At 32.9% G+C, this 15,876-nt stretch overlaps 2 protein-coding genes across 12 annotated transcripts in view; one reads left to right on the top strand and one right to left on the bottom strand.

Moving 5' to 3' along the window:
* LOC111508188 (hyperpolarization activated cyclic nucleotide gated potassium channel Ih) overlaps positions 1-15,876 on the bottom strand; it is a 298,974-nt gene that overhangs the window by 95,603 nt on the left and 187,495 nt on the right. The window lies entirely within an intron of this gene.
* Positions 1,544-9,381, top strand: LOC111509361 (15-hydroxyprostaglandin dehydrogenase [NAD(+)]). Its single transcript, XM_023165086.2, has 5 exons — positions 1,544-1,709; positions 6,681-6,807; positions 6,885-6,991; positions 8,051-8,385; positions 9,115-9,381. Exons 1-5 carry the CDS (start codon positions 1,611-1,613, stop codon positions 9,245-9,247), a joined length of 801 nt encoding a protein of 266 aa, XP_023020854.1. The 5' UTR covers positions 1,544-1,610; the 3' UTR covers positions 9,248-9,381.

Here is a 15,876-nt window from a genome sequence, read left to right as displayed (position 1 = left end):
GCTTGGGCTCCCCTATTACCTAGTTTGAGGTTATGAATCGCAGCCATCGCCGCCAGCAGTAGGTACCTTGTCGTCGAGTCGACTGATGTGACGTCAAGCTTGATTGACCACATTCAACTATTAATTTGAGGGGGAAGATAAAGAGTGAAATTTCAGGTTTTCTGCAGATTCACTATTTGAAACATAAACTTTCAAATAATGAAATAAAAAAAATTTGAATGAGCCCATTGAATGAGGATTATTGCTGTATCGCCTAAAATCGCTTTATAAATGAGCCATTATTTCTCTTAAAAAGTAAAGGATGAAAAATGGTTATTAATTAATCATCATCTTCATCACGAACGAGTCTCTGTGATCAGCTGTGATGGCGTCATGGCAACAGAATTCAGAGTGGGGACGGAGTCAGAGAGTAATAGATAGAGAAAAAGTGAATAGAGAATAGAGGAATAGGGGTTATCCCTAAGGTATAAACATCTCGCGGGCTATTTTGTGGATCTTTTTTAAGGTTTATAATACTGTAGGTATACATCATTTTGATGTATCTCGTAGGGTTCACCCAGTGTTTGCAATGTAAGCGCAAAAAATGTGTTTATTGACATCACATTAGAAACCTCTAAAAATAACCAGTGTTTCCTTACTATATTATGCATGTTATATACATATAAAACGACTGTATCTCTATCTATTCTCTATCTATCTATTAAGAAACCCGCATAAAAATCCGTTGCGTAGTTGATATCCAGCATCAGAAGAAAAATATTGGGCATTAGTTCCTTTTCTCTAGATACTTTCACGGGCAGAATCTTACCAACTTGGTTCTACCAACAGCAGTAGATATAAGAAGTACATGACAAATTGTAGCTTCATCGATTCAAAGTGCTACTGGATACATTTCGAATAAACTTTCCGGAACGATTTTTCCGAATGAATAGGATCTAGAGCGTTTTAAATACAACATTCGCACAGTCACCGCTTTCAGAGCGTTTCGAGAATTTTCCTGTATTTCCTGTTCCTTCCAGCATTTGATTGTTTGGTAGTTTAACAATCAATTTGTACATGTCATGAATGTACAGAAGTAATATTCATGAATTATTCACATCTGCACGGCCAATAAATACATGTCGAAGTATTTGCAGAGCTAAGTACATATTTGATTATAGGAAGATATGTTTGTTTGACAAGGTAATCTATTATATGAACATGTAACGACCATATGGTATATGTTAATTTCCTTGTCGAATTAAATCAAACAATATCTTGTTTAAATAATGACTTTAATCAAGTGACCTACAGAATGGTTCACTTGTTAAATGCATTAGGTTCATCTGAGTTTTGAATAAAATAGCAAATATATCTTCAGAGCGTTTTGTGATAAATAAAGTCTCATTTCGAACGGTTAATGACAAAAATATTGAAAACATGATTATCTTTCATTTTTGCATAATATAAAATGTGGCTCTGAATGCGCAACAACTACATCTGTTTATTTACTTTATCGCTACTTTTATCTGTTCATGAAAGAATATAAATATCAAATGAATCATTAGGTACGAACATTCTCCGTTAGCTACCAGAGAGTATCCATCAAAATCAGCTGATATTGAACGAACATGGTGTTTGAAATTCAGGGAAAATTTGCTCTCATAACGGGTGGAGCTGCAGGAATCGGTCTTGCGTATACAGTAGAACTGCTGAAAAATGGACTTGGGGTAAGTTGACGTTTTTGTTTAAGAATGTGGCACGTTGAACGAACAACAAGTGATTGTCACCCAAGAATATGTATACGTTGAAGCAGATTTTTGAATTTCAGAAATTATAAAAATGTTTCCCAGTATTAATTTCAGAGATTCAAAGAATATGCAGGGGGACAATACCGTAAAACTTGCGAATCTGGATATAATTTTTCCTATGGTTTACAAACAGAAAGAAATATACTATCTCTTTCAATCTAATTCTTTTTTTCATTTTTAATCAAGTAAAATTGTCAAAAATACAATCGTCGGTAGTGATTTGCTGTATTCCTTATCCGTGTAGTTCTATTGATACTTACAAATGATTTTCAAATTCCTCAGAATTCACACATCAGAAAAAAAATATTCAATTTCCATTTGGTCAATTATATTCAATTACATTACGATCTCGACCTCAACTTCTTTGAAATCTAAAATGATTATGAAAGACTTTGTCATAGTTATTATGCAAATAACTCAATTTCATGTACGGGGTATCAATATGATTGGCGGACAACCTATAACTTGAGTTTAAAATCATTGATAATGGAAATGATGGAAAATTGTTACCTTGAATAGATATTGCGGAAATTCCCTCCGAATTAAGGAATTAACGAAAAAACAGATTTTTTTCAAACAGAATCATCGATTCAACTGAGAATAATTACAGTTTGAATAAGTAGAAAATTGAAATAACCGCAATTTTATTGAATTTACACTTTTTTAAACTTCTACTTAGAGTCATATTCAAGAAAACATCACTAGTGATCTACGGGGTGAGTGGATGTATTCACTTCTTTAAATTATTACAATACTTCAAATGATTTTCTCTATAATAAAAAACAATTTGGGAGTCAGTACACATCTTTCAAGAGTTTTCAATCGACATGACTTCGGAAATATAAAAATTCATACCTATAAAAAATCTTACCTCCGAATTAGAAAATATTGACAGTGATTGAATGAAAAACTGAGGAATCAAAACTCTGGAGGTAACAAAATTGGGTATGTTTGAAATAACTGAATTGGAAATTTTTTTGGGAGTTTTATCACTTCGGTACTATCAATTTGAACTATTTGTATACTTAGTGATATTACGAAATGGTGACGACAAATTAATTTCCCGGTTTATGGAAAACAGCTATAGTTACTCCCATTTTCAAATCAGGCGACAAGATGGACATTGAAAATTTTAGGGCTATATCAATAATGCCGGCACCTTCTAAATTATTTTAACAAATTATATTCAAGATTGTATGGATATGTTGAGAATAGTATAATACCTCAGAAACATGGCTTCGCTTCCAAAAAATCTGTGAATACAAATTTATTCAGCTTTGTTTCTACAGGGTATGAAATACTTGAGAGTAAGTCACAACTCGATGTAATATTTACCGATTTTAAAAAGGCTTTTGACTAAGTGGATCACGATGTACTATTAACAAAGTTGAATGAGTTTGGACTCTCTGATAGCCCACTCAAAATGTTTGGAAGTTATCTTGAAAATATATTTTTAGTGGTTAAACATAATATGAAGCTAATTCTTGAGTACTAGATCTGGGTCTTTCTATCCCTTCCAAACTATGTAAAACATATAATTAAATTAGCAAACCATATGTTAGGCTTCATAGTAAGACGAACATCATATTTTTCCAATATAAAAGCTATAAAGATTTTGTACTACACACTAGTCAGATCGAAACTCGAATTCGGATCAGAAATTTGGTTAGGAGAATATCAAACTACACTTTTCGAAGTAGAAAAGATTCAAAACAAATTTTTGAGATTTTTGTACTACAAAAAATATCGCATCTATTCTGACAGAATAGTTAGAACAACACAATTGAGAAATGAATTCAGAATATTGTCTCTGGACGATAGAAGAAACCAAAATATATTGATATTTCCATTCAAAATACGGAATCATTAAATAAACTCTACTGAACTCCTTACACGGATAAGATTCAATGTGCCTGCAAGAAGAATGAGAAATTCTCATATGTTAAATATACCCCTAGTTTGTACTACTATTAAGTCACCGCTCATAATCATAATGCGACTAGCCAATAATACATTCATCTTATTGATGGATATAGATTGGACAGTTAGTTTCATTGAGCGCTTTCAAAAAATTCGTTACACGGCACATACGAAACATATTTTATATATTTATATTTCAATTTTTTTTATTCATGTAATGAGACTTTGTTGGCCTGTTTGAATAATACATAAATAAATGAATAAATGAATACAAAAATAATTAATTAAATAAATAAATTACTTGCCATTATTCGTTTGTAAAAGACATAACTCTGTTTTGAAAACCGCAAAATGAAAATAGGATTATCGGTTTTTTTTTGTGAAAAACTGTCTAAAATCAAGATTGATTGGAGTCAAGCAGAAAGTTATGTCAAAAATTTGTTTGTAAGTTCTTTGATGCAGTTTGTTGTAACGTGTTAATGAAAAGTCCTAATATCACAACAATTTATCTCTTCTTTATTCATGTATTCTCGCAATAATTGTGCCAATAGCTTTGATGAACTGGGAAATGAACGCTTCAAGGAGCTAGACCGCAAAGTGTTTTCAGAGATATACCCAAATGACAATTTGATTCTGAATAATTCTAAATAACCAATAGATAGGTACTTGACAGGGATTAAATTAAATTATTGTAAATTCATACCTGAAATAATAACTTGATGTCATTGAATGCTATATCATTTCAAGTTCCAAATAATTCACAGTTACGTTCTAAAATGCTTCAATATTCCAATAATTTGATTTCTGTAAATAACTGAAGTTAATTTCCATGAAATTTGTGGAAAAATAACAAGGATGTTTTATGTATATTGTTGTTAGTTGTGTTATCAAAAAAGTGTGAAAAAATTGATGAAATAGTGAATATCAACAAATTTTAACACAGTGTGAGTCTCTAACATGGAACAAATTCACTAAATCAAAAGTGTTGTTTCTCTCGGAAATATGCTTGGACACGTCGATTAGTATTTTAAATTGCCTTTATTTTAATGCAAAAAAAATTATGCAGTATGTGTCATATATGAGATATGACGTCATCTATAATTTTTTTAAATGACAACCCTGGTTTTTGAAGACTTTTATTAAAGGGTTCAATAAGTTGCACGTGCCTGCCAAATTTCAAGTGTTTACTTCTTGTCCTTTAAAATATATTTAACAAACATTATCTAATTCAAAAAACGAATTCAATTCAATAGTCTTTAGGGTTCAATAAGTTGCACATGCCTGCCAAATTTCAAGTTTTTACTCCTCGTCCTTTAAAAGATATTTAACAAACATTATCTAATTCAAAAAATGAATTCAATTCAATAGTCTTTCTTTAACAAGTGTTCAAACTGTTGTCCATTCACTAACTGACAATACCCTAAACGTAACTGAAACTCGTTTTGAACATTTCTGATTACTTAGCCGAAAATTAACCTACACTCCTGTCTTATGCGTTCTTTCAAATCCTCAATATTTGCCGGTTCCGTCTTAAAAACACTGCTCTTCAAGTAACCCCATAAAAAAAAGTCCAAAGGTGTTAAATCCGGAGACCTAAGTGGCCATTCATAGGGTCCTCTTCTGCCAATCCATCTGCCTGGAAATATATCATTCAGGTACTCACGGACAGGTCTTGCAAAATGAGGAGGCGCGCCGTCCTGTTGAAACCAGATGTTTCTATTCGGAAAGTCAGCTTCTATAGGACAAGGAAACAAAATAGCCAAATTCGGAACTAGGTCCTCCTGCAAGAATTCTAAATATCTTGCTCCAGTAAGATTTTCTTGGAAGAAAATCAGTCCTATAACTCGATCAGCAACAATCCCTGCCCAAACATTGACTTTTTCTGGATGTTGAGTGTGGCCTTCGCTCATCCAGTGTGGGTTTCTGTCTGCCCAATAACGACAATTTTGACGATTTACTACACCATTCAACATAAACGTTGATTCGTCAGAAAATAGAACGTTTTCTTTTTGTACAACATTCCTGTCTAGTAGATCCATCATTTGTTCGCAAAACTGGAGTCTTCTATCTGGATCATCTTCGGTGAGTTCTTGAAGGATTGTTATTTTATATGGATGAAATTTTTCAGCTTTAAGAACTCTTGCCACTGAAGACTGGCTAATTTCGAGTTCCCTAGCTATCTGCCTAATGGGGACATGGGGATTTTCTTCGACAGAGAGAAGAACATTTATTTTGACCTCTTCACTGAGCACACCCCGACGATGATTATTTGTTTTTCTTAAATTCCCATTTTCCCGGAACTGTTTTTCGATCTTGCTTACGGTACTTCGCGATATGGGTGGTAAATCAGGATACTTCTCTCTGAATAAATGGGTAACTTCATTTTGTGTTCTTGCCCTATCTCCGTAGCCAATCATCATTAGAATTTCAATCTAATGTGTTTCAGTTGAGTACGGCATTTTACTAATGGCGAACAACAAACTGTGAAACGACTAACAGTTTTTGTGCACAAATATGATTGGAATGCGATACTACTCTCCTTACTTTTTTATGACAATGTCACTGTCAGGTATCCCTGACATTCTAAGCATTTATTGAAGGAAGACTATTGAATTTAATTCATATTTTGAATTAGATAATGTTTCTTGAATATCTTTCAAAGGACAAAGAGTAAAAAATTGAAATTTGACAGGGCATGTGCAACTTGTTGAACCCTTTAATAAAAGTTATTAAATAAACAGGGTTGTCATTTGAAAAAATTATCGATGAAGTCATATCTCATATTTGAGACATACTGTATAATTTTTTTTTTGCATGAAAATAAGGGCACTTTAAAATACTAATCGACGTGTCCGAGCATATTTTCGGAAGAAACAACACCTTTGATTTAGTGAATTTGTTCCATGTTAGAGACTCGCACTGTATATTTGCAAATTATTTTCTTTTCTTCACCCAATATTTTTTCCTCAGGGAGTCGTTATAGCTGATATAGATGGTTTGAAAGGATCTGAGGCGGTTGATTATCTCAATAAAAAATATGGTGCAAATAAGGCAGTTTTCATCAAAACTGATGTTACCAAAGCTGATCAACTGGAAGGTAAATGTAATAAACAACAAATGAATGTTTTTCACTGGATTGTTACCTATATTAATGATGAAATTATTTGATTTCAGCTGCTTTCAAATTGGCAATTTCGACATTTAAAAAGTTAGATCTGGTTATTAATAATGCAGGAATTATGAATGATGCAAACTGGGAACTGGAAATTGCAATCAATTGTGTGAGTACTTTTTTCACAGCCTAAAATTGTTGACTACATGTCACAAAACTTATTTATATATACTACCTAATTTCCACATTTATTTATTACATTTGTGAAAATCGTCAATTCAGTTTCTTATTAAAGTAGAGGTATTGACACCGTGATAACTATTATGCTGAAATTATTAACGAAAATTGAAAATTGTTCCAGTAGTCGCATTACAAATAGACAAAGCTTTCAGTGTGACTATTTTCCGGGTTTGGAGGCCGTGGATGCAGGAACTTTTGCTCCAGCGAAACGTCAGAAAAAAATTCCAAAAATCCACGGCCTTCAAACACAGAAAATAGTGACACTAAAAACCAAGGCTGCGAAAGCCTTAACCATTTTGTCAAACAAAGCTTTCCTTTTTATTATCATAGTTCAGATGACCCTTACGATATTTGCATCATAATCTCATTCGGAAATATAGAAAAAATACAATAAAGAAACTAAATTCTGACGGGTAAAACTTCCAACTGTGACTAGAAAAATTGCATCTTCAGAAACGGGAATTCCACATGGTTTGAAAAAACATCCCCTTGAGAATTCAAAATAAAGAATAGATACGAACGTTCAATATTATTGATAGGAAATTCGTTTTAGACACCATGAAATGAGTTCATTGAATGAGGAACTCTGATTAATTTCAGGGAGGTGAGTTCATTAAATGAGAAACTCTGAACAATTTTTGGGGTAGGTGTAACAGTCAAAAAAGTTGTTCTCTTAACTGTCGCTGTGTTCGAATGGAACTTGTACTACCAAACGTTTCGTCTGCTACTGCGGCAGACATCGTCAGTGGCCATCATGTCTGCCGTATGGTTTATCAGCCTAAATTTTGTTTTTCTCCAAACGTGACTCCAGTCGTGACAATGATCAATGTTATCAGTTAGAGTACAAAACCATAAATTATATGAGAATGAGTTTATTGGAAATTCTACAGATGAAGAGCCACATAACGTTATTGAATATGAGTCTAAGAATGATTCATTCTGATATCCATGACACCAGTCACCTTTCACGCAACCATTACATTTCCAGAACGCCGTTGTCCAAGGTTCACTATTAGGAATGAAATACATGGGAAAGAATAATGGTGGTAACGGAGGAGTAATAGTCAACATTGCCTCGATTCTAGGACTTCAGGAATTGGATGGGTGTCCTATTTATGTTGGTACTAAGCACTTCGTGGTAGGACTCAATAGATCATTCGGAACACCTTATTATTTCAACTTGACAGGAATTAAATTCCTTACCATGTGCCCTGGAGTGACCGATACTCCCTTAATTTCAGAGGCATCGAAGTTTGCTCTACAAGGATATCCAGATATTGGAAAAGTGTTAGCTGAAGGACTTGGTTCTCTACCAGAGCAAAGGTAGGTGTGATTTTATGAAAAACTCGATAAGTATAGCAACGTAGATTCAGCACAATGTTTCAATTATCATTGTTCTCGAAAATATAACGACGTTTCTTCTTGTAACGTAATTGACAGCGGAAAAATATTTGCATATTTCCACACTGCTAATGTCGTGTTTTCTTGAGTCAGCATACCTTTATTATATCCGACACCAAGTAACAATGATCTCTTTGGATTTTCAATAAATACAGGCAAAAAGAAATACTCTTCATTTTCATACAGAACGAACATCCTGTCAAGTAACGCACGAATGAATACTATGATATAATAATCGAGAAAAAAAAACGGAAACGAGCTAGTAACAAGATCTACCCAAATATAAAGAACATTGGTGATAGAAAATGAAACTTCGTTGGTGAATACACCAATATTTCCATAGTCTACGTGCTATGGAGGAAAAATAATTGAAAAAAATATAATGAAAATAATAAAAACACGAAATTTCATAATGGAATAGATCAGCATTATATAAGTTGACTTTTGTGGTTGTTATTCCAAATTTTATGTTGGTCAATCTGGGAGAACTTTCTTCAAAATGATGAAACAGGCCGGAAGTAGTTTTTTGATTATATAGTTTCTCCAAATTATGTCTTTTATAAACTCACAGCCCTTTATACCAATTTTGTCGATCAAATCACATTTCTACAAATATTCTCTAAAATATCTGACGATTGCTTATCATTTCAGACCTGAACACGTAGCAATTGGAATGCTCAAGCTCATTACTGAAGGAGAAAATGGAAGCGTTTGGGTTGCCGAAGGTGGAAAGCCTATCTATGAAGTGCAAATTCCCGAAAGAACATCACTACGAAAAAACTGATTTCTATTGGCATATGAATTATCTTAATGTTTTCCACTGATCTTCAGGAATCAACAATAACTCTTGATTCAGTGCCGAAAGTGACTTTTAATAGTATCTTGCTTAATATCCATCATTAAATATTTTAATGACGAGCATTTATTTGAATCAACGATCGGTTAGAATATGTTAGAAAAATAGGCAAACAAGTTATTTGTAGGTTTGAACAATAAAATTAATCGCATGATGAGAAATATTTTCAGCTCACAAAACATTTTTAACCATAATTATGTGGCACTATATATTGCAAAAAATTGTAGAGCCTTCAAGGATGGTACCTACTTCCACGAGTGATAATTTTTCAGTTTGGATTTGCACAACAGCTATCATGGTCGTTTTGTCAAATTTTGTCAAAAAATTTGATTCAAATTAGTTCGCCATTTCTCTTTGGAAATGATGCGACTACATTCAAACTCAATTTTATACGTAGAAACATTCTGAAGAGAAGTTTTCACACAAAATATTTTTTAAAGCTGTGAACAATTTTGCAATATTCAGTCGAAATATAAAATTATAGTCTATTTCAAAAGAGTGTAGAGTAATAAATCATGAAGTGTCATAAAATTTGCCTGAATTTCGTTGTCGTCCATGGGCGTAGGCAAATCTTAGGATTATTAAACTTAATAATTAAAGTAAATTAAAAATTACAGACATAGATAATAATAAAAGGCCATTTTTGGGAAGTAATTTGGTCTAAAACTAAGTACCTACATGTATTTAGGTAAGTAAAATTTCTTAAAAAAAGATTAAGATTAATTTTAGTGGTTCTTGTAAACTTATTTAATATGCAATTTGGGTTCATATACTTGAGCATGATTTCTCAAAAAAGGGTTAACACTTAGTTCCGAGGTGCCATGTCATTATAATAATCCCTTTTTGACCCTGCCCACCAATCATGCAATACCTATTAAACCCAGGTAATTAAGAAAAAGGGTTTAAATATATTGTAATGGTGTCTTAAACATTCGAGTTATAATAGTAATTGTTACTACACCAATTAAACGTACAGTGATATTGTGATATAGAAATAGTGAAAAAGTTATAAAATGGGGACATTTACTCCAAAGAAAAGAAGTGTAAAAAATTCTCCGCTATCTGTTTGCGAAAAAGTTATAATTTTAAATGTATATGATTGCATAAAACACGATCACCCTAGTTTGTCTGTGCAAGAAAGTGTTGAGCGATGTGCCCGAATGACTGGAATTGGACAGTCCACGATTTTTAAATTATTGCGAGAAAGAAAGATATCAGGCCAGGTAAGTCCATGCAAGAGAAAATCAGGAAGACCAATAAAAATCTTAGATGAAGACACCAAATGTGACATTCGAAGAAAAGTTCATTCGTTTTATTTTAAAAAGGAAATATCCACTCTTGAAAAAATATTTATCGAGATAAGCCAAGATAACGATATTCCTTTGATATCCAGAAAACTTTTATGGAAAACTTTAAAAAGTATGAATTTTGCCTGGGAAAAGCACAATCGAAAGGCACTATTACTGGAAAGTGATGAAATTGTTTGCTGGAGACGAAAATATTTGACAACTATAAAGCAGTACCGCAGAGAGCAAAAGAAAATTTTTTATCTTGATGAGACGTGGATAAACGAAGGTTATATAGTCAAAAAAATGTGGCAAGATAAAAATATAACAAGTTCTCGCCAAGCTTTCATAGAAGGCCTTTCGACGGGTATTAAAGTGCCTTCGGGAAAAGGGAAGAGGCTTATAATTGCTCACATTGGAAGCGAAGACGGATTTTTAAAAGAAGGTTTGTTAAGCCTTGAGTCGTGCCGGACGGGAGATTATCATGAGGACATGAATTCGGATGTCTTCGAAGACTACTTCGGGGAAATGTTAAAATTTCTTCCAGCTGATTCGGTCGTGGTTATGGATAATGCAAGCTACCATTCAAGGCGCTTAGAGAAGGTACCAACTTCAGCTTGGAGAAAGCAAGAAATTATTAACTGGCTGTCAAATAAAGATATTCAGTTTGAGACGAATTCAGTAAAGAAGGAACTACTAGCCATAGTAAAACAACATAAATCTCGCTTCATGAAATATGCCGTAGAAGATGTAGCAGAAAAGTATAAAGTAACTGTGCTGCGCCTACCGCCATATCATTGCGAATTAAATCCTATAGAACTTATATGGGCACAAGTTAAAGGATATGTTGCAAGGCACAATACCACATTTAAAATGAAAGATGTCAAGGTATTGTTTGATCAAGCCATTATGGAAATCACATCAGAAAACTGGCAAAAAGCAATCCAGCATGTTTTAAAAGAGGAAGATAAAATGTGGGAACTGGACAACTTGGTCGATCAGGTGGTTGACCCTATAATTATAACACCAGGGGATGATGACAGTTCTTCGGATGAAGACTATACTGATGTAGAATAATTTAATTGAATTGTAAATATACTGTAGCGGGATAAGCAATCTGGACAGAAACCAGTGTATCAGTGACAGTGACACTTTTGCTTAGGTTAGGGTTTAGAATTAAGGGTAGTCTGAATAATTATTTTCTCGGAAGGTTCTCGAAAATTGTACCTAGTAATCTCTAGAACATTCAATTAGGGTATAAATAGAGTGGTATAAATACAAATATTCCAAGTGAAAATTTAAAAATTCACATACTGTTTTTTGTTTTGACTTATATCTAGAAATCTCGACTAAAAAACAGGATGACGGAACAACCTGCGAATCTAAGAAAAACGCCAAGACCGCGAGGAACAAAAAAGTCGACTTCTACGACTTTGTTCCGTCGAAAATAGGTAAACAACATTTGAATATATATATACAGTGTGACCCATTTAAAATGGAACCACCCCTGTAGAATGTGCATTTTTCAATCAATCTCAATTTTTTTTTATTGAAATATTAAGCATGAAAAACTGTATCTTGACACTAACTTTCACAATTTTAGTTTCATTTCCAAGGCACTCTATGGTTTTTTTTGTTTGTCAAAAACGGCAAAAGTTTATTAGGCAATTTTTGTTTTCAAATTTGACTACACCACTGGATTCGTAGTCGTTATGAATCAAAACTGTCAAATTTTCATTAAAAAATATTTGTTAACAACGAAGTTACAACAACTTCAATTTTGGAAACAAAGTATTTGTTTGTAATTTTTATTCAGATTATAGACATATTTGAGATCTGACAACACTGTCATCACCAAGTAGAACACCAGTGAATTTGTACAGTGAAAATCCGAAGTCAACAGCTCAATGCGTTCTACAGTTATAACTCCTGAAAATATGGTAATGTGAGAGATTTGTGGTGCAAGCGTTTTGTAATAAAAATCTGACTACGCCACTGGATTTGTGGATAATATTCCCTTAAAATCATTCATTTGAGTGTAGGTTACGAGAAGTGTATTCTAGAATAACAGAAAATTAAAAATTCATTTTCAAGTTATGCAGTACTTAGTACATTCTTCCGCATAGCCGCTAAAATCAAATTGATTTAAAGCATGGAAATCATTTATTCAATAATAAAACAGAGAGCAGGACAAAAATTGTTCCCTGTAAATTCTTCATAATTTAGCTAAAACAATCTTTTAGAGGAGATATCAATAATTTGAGGAAGCTGAACTCATTATGCAAAGGTTTTATAATAAATCAACAGTAGGCTGTGATTTTGACAGTTAATCATAAATAAAATAATAGTTGTTAGTTACGTGCATTTAATAATGGCTTTGCAATTATCATTAGAAGAAAGAATTGAAATTGTGAGAATTTCTGGGGACAATTATCATAGTGAAAGAGAAGCAGCTAGGATATTTAATCACAGACATCCAAATCGACTTCCCATTGACAGAAGCACCGTCAGTAAAATTAACAAAACATTTAAAGAAACCGGTGCAGTCAGCAAACATATTTTAAAAAATAATCACCGAAGAAGAAATTTAAACGAAGGTGCTGTTTTAGATTATTTTAGAAACCACCCAAACAGAAGTTTACGAGTCGCCAGTTTGGATTTAAACTTACCGAGAGAGACTATTCGACGATGTCTTAAACAAAACAAAATGAGAGCATTTAAACCTAAATTTCTTCACTCTTTAAAGGCAGGTGATGAAGTGAAACGTATGGAATTTTGTTTGTGGGCACAAGGCGAGTACCTGAATACAAGAAATTTTTTAAACTGCATAATGTTTAGTGATGAAGCTTCTTTCAGCACCAATGGGGTAGTTTCATCGCAAAATGCTCGGTATTGGGCTACGGAAAATCTGCACTGGATCATAAATTGTAAAAGTCAATATTCCGAAAAAGTTAACGTTTGGTGTGGTATAGTACAAAATAGAATAATAGGTCCATATTTTATTGATGGAAACATAAACGGGCAAATTTTTTTGGAATTTCTAAATAACCAATTATCGGACGAAATAGATGAAATGCCTCTTGCGGAACAAGTAAATTTATATTTTCAGCTCGACGGCTGTTCCGTGCACAATTCGAGGATTGTTAAAGAGTGGCTAAATAACCAGTTTCCAAATCATTGGATAGGACGAGGTAGTGACTTAATTGAATGGCCACCTAGATCGCCTGATCTAACAATATTAGACTTTTTTCTGTGGGGTATTCTGACACAAAAAGTATACAGAACAAGACCAACGAATCGAGCTGAACTCATGCAAAGGATACGACAAGCTTGTGCCGAAATTACAGTTCAACAAATAAGAAATAGTGTAAACAATATTCGGAAGAGATACGATAAATGTATTGAACTTAATGGAGGTTTGGTAGAAGCCACAAAAATTTGAATGTTTAGTTTTAAATCAATGTTTATTTTAGTATCAGTTTTTTCTTAATGGCAATTAATTGTTGAATAAATACTTTGAAACTTGTTTGTATACATTTTGTTTTCATCAGCTATAGAATAAGGTAGAGTAAGTTCAGAATCTCATAAAATGTGATTTTCCAGGTGCGCTGTTACAAAAGTACTATTATTTATTATTGGGAAACTTCCAAAAAGCTTACAAGTATGACCATTAATACTTCAAGATTCTATCAAGATTTGGTAAAAGCGCAATTGGGAGATCCCATGACATGAGATTCTGAACTTGGTCTACTACTGCGTAACTTGAAAATGAACTTTTAATTTTCTGTTATTCAATTATTCAATTTTTATTTTAATTTTCACTTCTCGTAACCTACACTCAAATGAATGATTTTAAGGGAATATTATCCACAAATCCAGTGGCGTAGTCAGATTTTTATTACAAAACGCTTGCACCACAAATCTCTCACATTACCATATTTTCAGGAGTTATAACTGTAGAACGCATTGAGCTGTTGACTTCGGATTTTCACTGTACAAATTCACTGGTGTTCTACTTGGTGATGACAGTGTTGTCAGATCTCAAATATGTCTATAATCTGAATAAAAATTACAAACAAAATTAAAGTTGTTGTAACTTCGTTGTTAACAAATATTTTTTAATGAAAATTTGACAGTTTTGATTTATAACGACTACGAATCCAGTGGTGTAGTCAAATCTGAAAACAAAAATTGCCTAATAAACTTTTGCCGTTTTTGACAAACAAAAAAAACCATAGAGTGCCTTGGAAATGAAACTAAAATTGTGAAAGTTAGTGTCAAGATACAGTTTTTCATGCTTAATATTTCAATAAAAAAAAATTGAGGTTGATTGAAAAATGCACATTCTACAGGGGTGGTTCCATTTTAAATGGGTCACACTGTATATATATATATATATATATATATATATATATATATATATATATATATATATATATACAAGACATGTATAACAAGTATAACATAACTTCTAGACTATTGGGTATATCAAAATGAGATTTGGTGTAGATGAATGCTACGTGGAAAGAACATTTTTCACATACTTTTCACTTTTCGATCACTTTTGGTTTCACCGGAAATGGTTCCGGTTCTAAATTTTTAAATGGAACACCCTGTATATTGTAACATTTTTGGATTTCTGAGACAAATTCGGATTAGAATGTGACATTTTCGAAAGTTTTTACGCCTACTTGATTTTTTCAGTTACTTTTAAAATTGCATCTAGGTGGCCATGGTCGAACTTAAACTAATCTAAGGACCTCGGGTGATTTCAGAAAATTACAATTGTGGAGTTTTGGAGACTAGTTTATTAAATCTGAATAACACAAGTTGGTGAAATTACATTCTTTGACGAATTTAACGTCACTGATTTATTTGCGATTGGATCAAGACATTTAATAAAATTAACTAATACTTTCAACGACGCACTTACATTTTTTGCAGTATCCTAATTTCTTGAAAACTTCAATATAGTAAATTTTCAAAGTGCATTCCTTTTTGTTCAAGACATATTTCGACTCGATCAATTGTTTCTCTAAACACGTTTCGCAACATTTGATGCGTTATACTTCTAAACTCCTGTAGAATCCTTTATTCTAAGATTTCGAGAGTGGCTGGGGCTGTTACATAGTGGACACTTTTTTCAACATATCCCCAAATGAAGAATCGTAGCACAGTCAGATCAGGTGAGCGGGTAGACCACCGTAATGGACCATTATTTGTCATAACTTTATTGAAATGATCTATTAAGTAATAAAGAACGTCTCCGTT

The sequence above is a fragment of the Leptinotarsa decemlineata genome, unplaced genomic scaffold (genome assembly GCF_025532065.1).
Source record: "Leptinotarsa decemlineata unplaced genomic scaffold, Ldec_3_MD MMD2_tig00026299_RagTag_RagTag, whole genome shotgun sequence".
In the NCBI taxonomy this organism is placed as follows: domain Eukaryota; kingdom Metazoa; phylum Arthropoda; class Insecta; order Coleoptera; family Chrysomelidae; genus Leptinotarsa; species Leptinotarsa decemlineata.
Note: the sequence above shows the minus strand (reverse complement) of the source record. Positions and strands in the feature narration are given on the sequence as shown.

What these genes read in the sequence shown, in the direction of transcription:
- LOC111509361 (XM_023165086.2), top strand. Translation starts at nt 1,611, where the DNA reads ATGGTGTTTGAAATTCAGGGAAAATTTGCTCTCATAACGGGTGGAGCT. An exon ending in TGGAAATTGCAATCAATTGT is followed by an intron (nt 6,992 to 8,050) that starts GTGAGTACTTTT and finishes TTACATTTCCAG; the next exon opens with AACGCCGTTGTCCAAGGTTC. An exon ending in GGTTCTCTACCAGAGCAAAG is followed by an intron (nt 8,386 to 9,114) that starts GTAGGTGTGATT and finishes TTATCATTTCAG; the next exon opens with ACCTGAACACGTAGCAATTG.